The sequence below is a fragment of the Streptopelia decaocto genome (genome assembly GCF_964273445.1).
Source record: "Streptopelia decaocto genome assembly, chromosome: 1".
NCBI lineage: Eukaryota > Metazoa > Chordata > Aves > Columbiformes > Columbidae > Streptopelia > Streptopelia decaocto.
Window position 1 is genome coordinate 24,800,294 of NC_138663.1, and position 6,000 is coordinate 24,806,293.

The window sequence follows — 6,000 nt, forward strand, 5'->3', positions numbered from 1 at the left end:
CTGCATGGGAAGTACTTCTATTTTTCTGACAAAATTTTTGTTCGCTTTGAATTTTAGGGTTGATATCTTCAAATCTTGTTGCAAAAATAGCTAGAATTTCCAGTCCTTCTAGCCTCAGTGAATAAGAATAGTGTCATGTAATCTGTGAAAATAACTATGCATTCATGAGTCTCACTGCAAACCTTGTCTCAGCACTGTTGTTACGTCTTAATACTTTATCTTCTCTGCTGGGGAAGCAGAGGAGACAGGATAACCTGAGCTTCTGAACAGACACTCCGGCTCTTGCCTGCTTCATATCTTGTTCATGGCTCTGTTTATTATGTCTTGCTGTGAATGAAGCAAGCAATTATTAGTGTCTAGGTAGCACAAAATGGCCTTCATGCATGCACAAAAATCTTCAGAAAGCTTTTTGGTGATATTCCCAGGATTGCCAGAGCCTTGTTTCTCTCATCAGTCTGTTTGCTTCCTTTTGAACGGGACATGCTCCATTTCTAGACCAGCTGAAAGATCATCTTGAGTTCCTGACTCTCTGTCTGTCTCCAGGTGCTTCTCTTTCACCTTTATATCTTCCCAGTGCTCCTTGTTCGTGCAGATTTCTGTGTTCTTTCTTCACTGCCAGAGGAAGGGACAGGACTGAAAAGTGGGGGAATCAACTGAGTGGTAGGGTACAAAGTGTTTTAGGAAAAGATGACACCTATTCTTGTTACAATTAAAAATCTCAAATGGTCTCACTTTCCTTTTATGTGTAATGTGTCTTCTCAGAAGTCCCGAGTATTAACTGAGCTTAGTGAGGCGGTGGGTTCTTGAAACCTTGACTGAAAAGGAGTGGGACAGGTGTCAGGCCTTCAGCAAGTTTTTTTTATTTCAATACAGAAAGAGCTCATGTGCAGACTGGTTGGAATTGAGCCACCTGCTGAGTACCACGTTCTCAAAGAAGCTGTATTTAGCAAACTGGAAAAGGACAAAAGTCAGCTGGAGGCAGTGGAATGGTAAAATGTTACAGTGGGTTTTAAAGTCTGGGGGTTCTTTTTTTTTTTTTCTTTTTTTCTTTTCTTTTTTTTTTTAAAGCGTTTCAATTCTACCCATTTTGGTCTATGTTGAGACACTTAAACTGGTGTGCTGAACAAGCTGGAAATTACAAAACTGAGATGAAGCTGTTGGTAGGTAATGATATGAGTCTGTCTCATTTCTTCTGCTAGGCTAGGTTTAATGGGAGATGAACCAGTTCCAGCAGCAGATTCCATTGTGGAGGCTCTTGCAAAGCACATGGAGATGAAGCTGCCCTTCAGTACGTGAGAAATTCTTTTTTATGGCTTAGAGTAGAACAAGTCAGTATCTCTTATCAGCCTTGACTGGGTTAGTTTGTTCACCTTCATTAATAAATGTTCATGTTAGGTTTTTTAATGCCTTATGTTGATCTCTTGTCCCCTGATTTATCCTTTCTCTTTCCCTGTTACATTTTCAGCTTCATCTTAATATTCTATCCTCCTTAATAGGCCCTGTCTAAAGTCTTATCAAGTCCCCATGCTGTGCTTGCCTAGTGCCTTGCTTATCAGAAACCTCATCTTAATAACACTGAAATACAAGTAAGGAGTAGTTTGTGTGCTTTTCTCTTAGGCACTGGAGAGAGAGATATGATTGTTATGAGAAATGAAATAGGTCTCAGGCATCCTTCTGGTCATTTGGAAGACAAATTTATTGACCTGGTTGTCTATGGTGATAACAAAGGATACTCTGCGATGGCTAAAACAGTAGGATACCCCACAGCTATTGCTGCTAAGATGGTTCTAGATGGTAAGTGGCTGTTCAGACTTCAGTAACAGTATTACTCTGTATCTTCCTAACTGTAGAAAGCAGATGTATAATGCTTATGAAGTGTATATATGTGGTGTTTTGTTGTTGTTGTTGTTTTGTTTTGTTATTTTTTTAATTTATCAAACTTTTCTTGTCTTCTTTACAGGAATTTTTAATCTACATGTTTGGGTGTTTGAGTGACCACTCTTGATTTACTACTTAATCTGTAGAGATTTTTAGTCATTTATTCTTAAATGTTTCACTTGTGTAGGAGGAGACATTTACAAGGGTAAATTACAACTGACTATGGCACAGTGGAGCAGGCTAACATAGACTTGTGCTGAACAAACTGGTGACTTCCACTACTGCTTTCTGGATTGATGGAATCTGAGGCTTGGGGCATGTTACCTGATCATGTTGTGTGTGTATAAACCGGTGGGCTCTGCCTAGTCAGTGGGTTTAAGGAAATAGTGATTTCCCCTTGCTTATTCTTTATCTTCAGAACGTCATTCTTCTCCTAGCTAACTGAAATAAGCAAAAACTGTGTTGTGCTATGTTTTGTTTTGTTTTTTTAAACAAAACAAAACAACACCACCACAAACTTTTGAAGTATAGATGCTTTTCAACTAGCTGCAGTTTCGCAGCTCTACAAATTCAATTGAACGGTGTGTGTGCTATATGTTTGAAACTTTTACCTTACTGTTTGATACAGTACCGACGCTGTATGAGAACATAGTGCCAGTGTTGATAAATCTGCATATCTATATAAAATATAAAAATTAAAATTCATATAATTGCAAATTCATATTTGCAGGTGTGCTGGGCTGACCTTGGCTGGCTGCTGGACACCCACCCAGCCGCTCTCTCACTCCTCCTCAACAGGGCATGGGGGGAAATAAAATGGAGAACCTCATGAGCTGAGCTAAAGACAGGGACATCACTGAGCAGTTACTGTCGTGGGCAAAACAGACTCAGCTTGGGGAGAAGTTAATTTATTGCCAATTGAAATAGGTTTGGATAGTGTGAAAAAAAACCCAGCTTGAAACGACACCTTTCCCTGCTCCCCTTTTCCCAGGCTCAAATTCACGCCTCAGCTCCGGGCTCCGCAGCCTCTCTCCCTGGCCTGAAGGGCGCAGGGGCCAAGGAGCAGGGCTGTGGTGGGTCCATAGCAGCTCCTCCCGTTACCGCACAGACCCCCGTTACCAGAGCCTTGCCCAGCAAACCCAGCAGAGCACTTAACACTTTTTGTTCTTACCTTTATTTCAGGTGAAATAGGTGCAAAAGGCATGGTCGTACCATTGACGAAGAGTGTTTATGGACCAATACTTGAGCGTGTTCAGGCAGAAGGCATCGTGTACACTACTCACAGCATTATCAAACAGTAACTGGAAGCAGCAGGTTGAACCAAGTTTTGGCTCTGTTTTTCTCCTGGCTTTTACGAAGCTCAGTTTGGTCCAGCTAAAGGTAGCACTTGCAGTTTCACACACCAGTGATGCTCTCTGTAAAACCGTTCGTCTGGCTTTGACATAGAAACTGTAGATACCCTGATGCATGAATTGTAGTATTTTCCTCTTCAAACTATTATGCTTTCATGTACATATTTTAGCATTAATCAGATCGTTCCATATATCTTTCCTAAAATATATCAGGGGTTTTTTTTTTGATTAATAGAGTTTATCTCCTAAGTGTATAGGGTTATTATTGCGAGAAATTTAAGCTGAAACAAAAATCTATTAGTGGATTCTTTCATGGTGGAAGAGTCTGATTAATGAATTCCCTTGATTAAGTTTGATTGTTCATGTGGTAAAAATAATTTATCAGAATAACAGAGATAAAAGTGATGCTTAAAATTTAAGTTGTCTTGTCCCTTTCCCTTTAACAGTATTTGTGAATGTTTTCACAATAACATGGAAGAAATGGTTTAGAAATTCTGCACTACAAGCAAATAAGATCCCATTAAATCTTGAAAATGTTCAGCTGATAAATATTTGAAACGTAGATATTAATTTTTTTTTTAAAAAATCCCTTTCTTATGAATGTAAACTTGAATGAATTGGAAGAGGGCAGAAGTTGAAAGCAGGCCTCCCTCCACACTCTTTCCCGTATCAGTGTGGAAGCCAATTGCAGTGTGTCCGGGTACCCGCTCTTACGTGTCGCCTGGTGCTGCGAGGGGAGCACATCAGCATTTAGCTCTGCAGCCAGGAACGACGTGCTGGAATACAACACTGTTAATGTGCTTAGAAACAGCCGCATTTACTCTTTCCACTTACACTGTGTGCCTTGTCCAGGTTAAGTACTGTTACAAAGGCTGTGTAGTATCAGCAGCTTGGAAATGCAGTAGGCTTAGAGGTTTACATCACTACTTTTTGAGTTAGCTCCTGTCCTTTTGCTGTCATGCTTCTGAAGTGTTCAGCTGAGGGCGTATCCACACGACTCCCTGCAGCACCGCTTCAGACTGATGAGGGTTCGCGGGTGTCCCAGCTCTGCTGGCACGCAGTGCTGTGCACAGACCGGCCCGCCGGGCCCCGGCAGCGCTTCGGCCACGTCGGCCCCAAACTGAGCTATGACCGGGGTGCAGCTTCTCTCTGACAAAGCAGCAGGTGCCTCCTTCCAGTTCAGGGCTGCTCCTGTGGCTGTTGCTCAGGGATTTCTACGCCTCCTTGCGATGCAAGCATGGCTTAGACTTCACCAGTTGAGTCTGTGAGGTGTAATGCTGTGGTCAGATCCCATTTGCACTGGTACCTGTGCAGCTGCCTGGCGCTCCCCTTTTCTGAAGCTGAATGGTGATGCTGGAACTGCTTTCACCGTTCCTCACAAGTGCACTTTGCTGATAAACGCACAGCCTTTCACCTCCTGAGAAGCTTAGTGCTTTTATCATGGTCCCGAGGGGCTGGAATTCCAGGTGTTGCTCTGCCTGGTAGGAAAAGCAGCCGTAACCGTAGCTGAAGTTTTAATCTCCAAGACTTGCTACTCAGGATTTGGATTTTCTTTGTGTAGATGTAATGAAGTAGCAACTGGGACAAAGAGGAGGGTAAAGGAGCCAAAGGGAGAAGGAAGAACAGAATGCAGAGTATTACTGTTAAAGAGGAAGGCTTTCCATACTGAACCACTGAATGCCTTTGTACTGTTAAACTTGGATTCTGTTGCAGTGCCGTGCACGTTCTGAGTATTGGATGAAATCCTGGCTCTGCTAATTTGCTTCGCTTCCCACTGGTGGGTTGTTGGTTGGCTGGATGGCTGGTACGTGCAGCTGAGGTGGGGACGGAGCCCGCAACGAATATTCCGCTCTCTGCTGCCTGTTCCTTGCCCCCCGCCGATTAAAACCTACAACTAGGGCTTAAAATTAGACTTGCATCTGCTGGTCCCTTCCAGTCCAGTGCTTGGTGAAATCAGGATTTCACTCGAGAATTCTCTGTTCCCTCCTTTATCCCACAAATGCACAACCATGGAGCTGTGACTCTGTATGTGTGCCTGCACCTTGCTTGCTTTTCTGCCTAGGAAATGCAGTATGCAAAGAAGGTTGGGATTTTTTTACAAGTGTATAATCTCTTTGGAGAACTAAAGCAATGAACACTACAGAGGGTTTTCTTCAAGAAATGCTGCTACTGTTTTTGAAACCTTTTGTATCAGAATATATTTCTCTTTCCCACTGCAAAGCTGCTTTTCCTTTTCTAAGTTTAGACTTAAGTGAATTTATTACTCAGCTTTTTGTATGCAGATTAAACTGCTCAGTTCTCTTTGCATATTATTGGAAAGATAATTGTATCTTATACACAAGATTGCTTCAGTAATAAATCTGAAATCCTGTGTTTTGTTGTCATGTCATCTTTGCAGTCTAATGAGATGTATATGAATGGGATTTGTTTTTTTACATAGATGGTTATATTGAAAGGGTGTCTGCACGTGGACTTCTCTATGTACATCAAACACTTTTCCATGCTTCTTGCTAGACTCAGAGGACTCTTAAAGGGTTGTTTAAGCATCCACATCTGTGTATTTTGATACATATAGGTATCTGTAACTAGACATCTTTTTCAGCTATGATCTCAAGAAATGCAATTTTTTTTAGCACGTTTTGTGCTTGGGGACAAGGACAGCTACTTCAGTGGAAAGCTCCAGAGCAGTAGCTGTGTAATGTCTCCCTGTGCCCCGGGAAGAAAGGAGAGCTGGTGCCCCACTGCCTGCCTCAGCTTGAGCACCTTGCTC

The 6,000-nt window shown here is 42.1% G+C and overlaps 1 protein-coding gene across 1 annotated transcript in view; it reads left to right on the plus strand.

Annotated features, from left to right (window-relative positions):
* AASS (aminoadipate-semialdehyde synthase) overlaps positions 1–5,603 on the plus strand; it is a 28,030-nt gene extending 22,427 nt beyond the window's left edge. Inside the window, exons 20-23 of the mRNA XM_082043763.1 lie at positions 874–989; positions 1,200–1,288; positions 1,618–1,794; positions 3,061–5,603. Coding sequence (XP_081899889.1) covers positions 874–989; positions 1,200–1,288; positions 1,618–1,794; positions 3,061–3,179 — 501 coding nt within the window. The 3' untranslated portion in view covers positions 3,180–5,603. The remainder of the gene's footprint in view (positions 1–873; positions 990–1,199; positions 1,289–1,617; positions 1,795–3,060) is intronic.
* Positions 5,604–6,000: the final 397 nt, after the last annotated feature.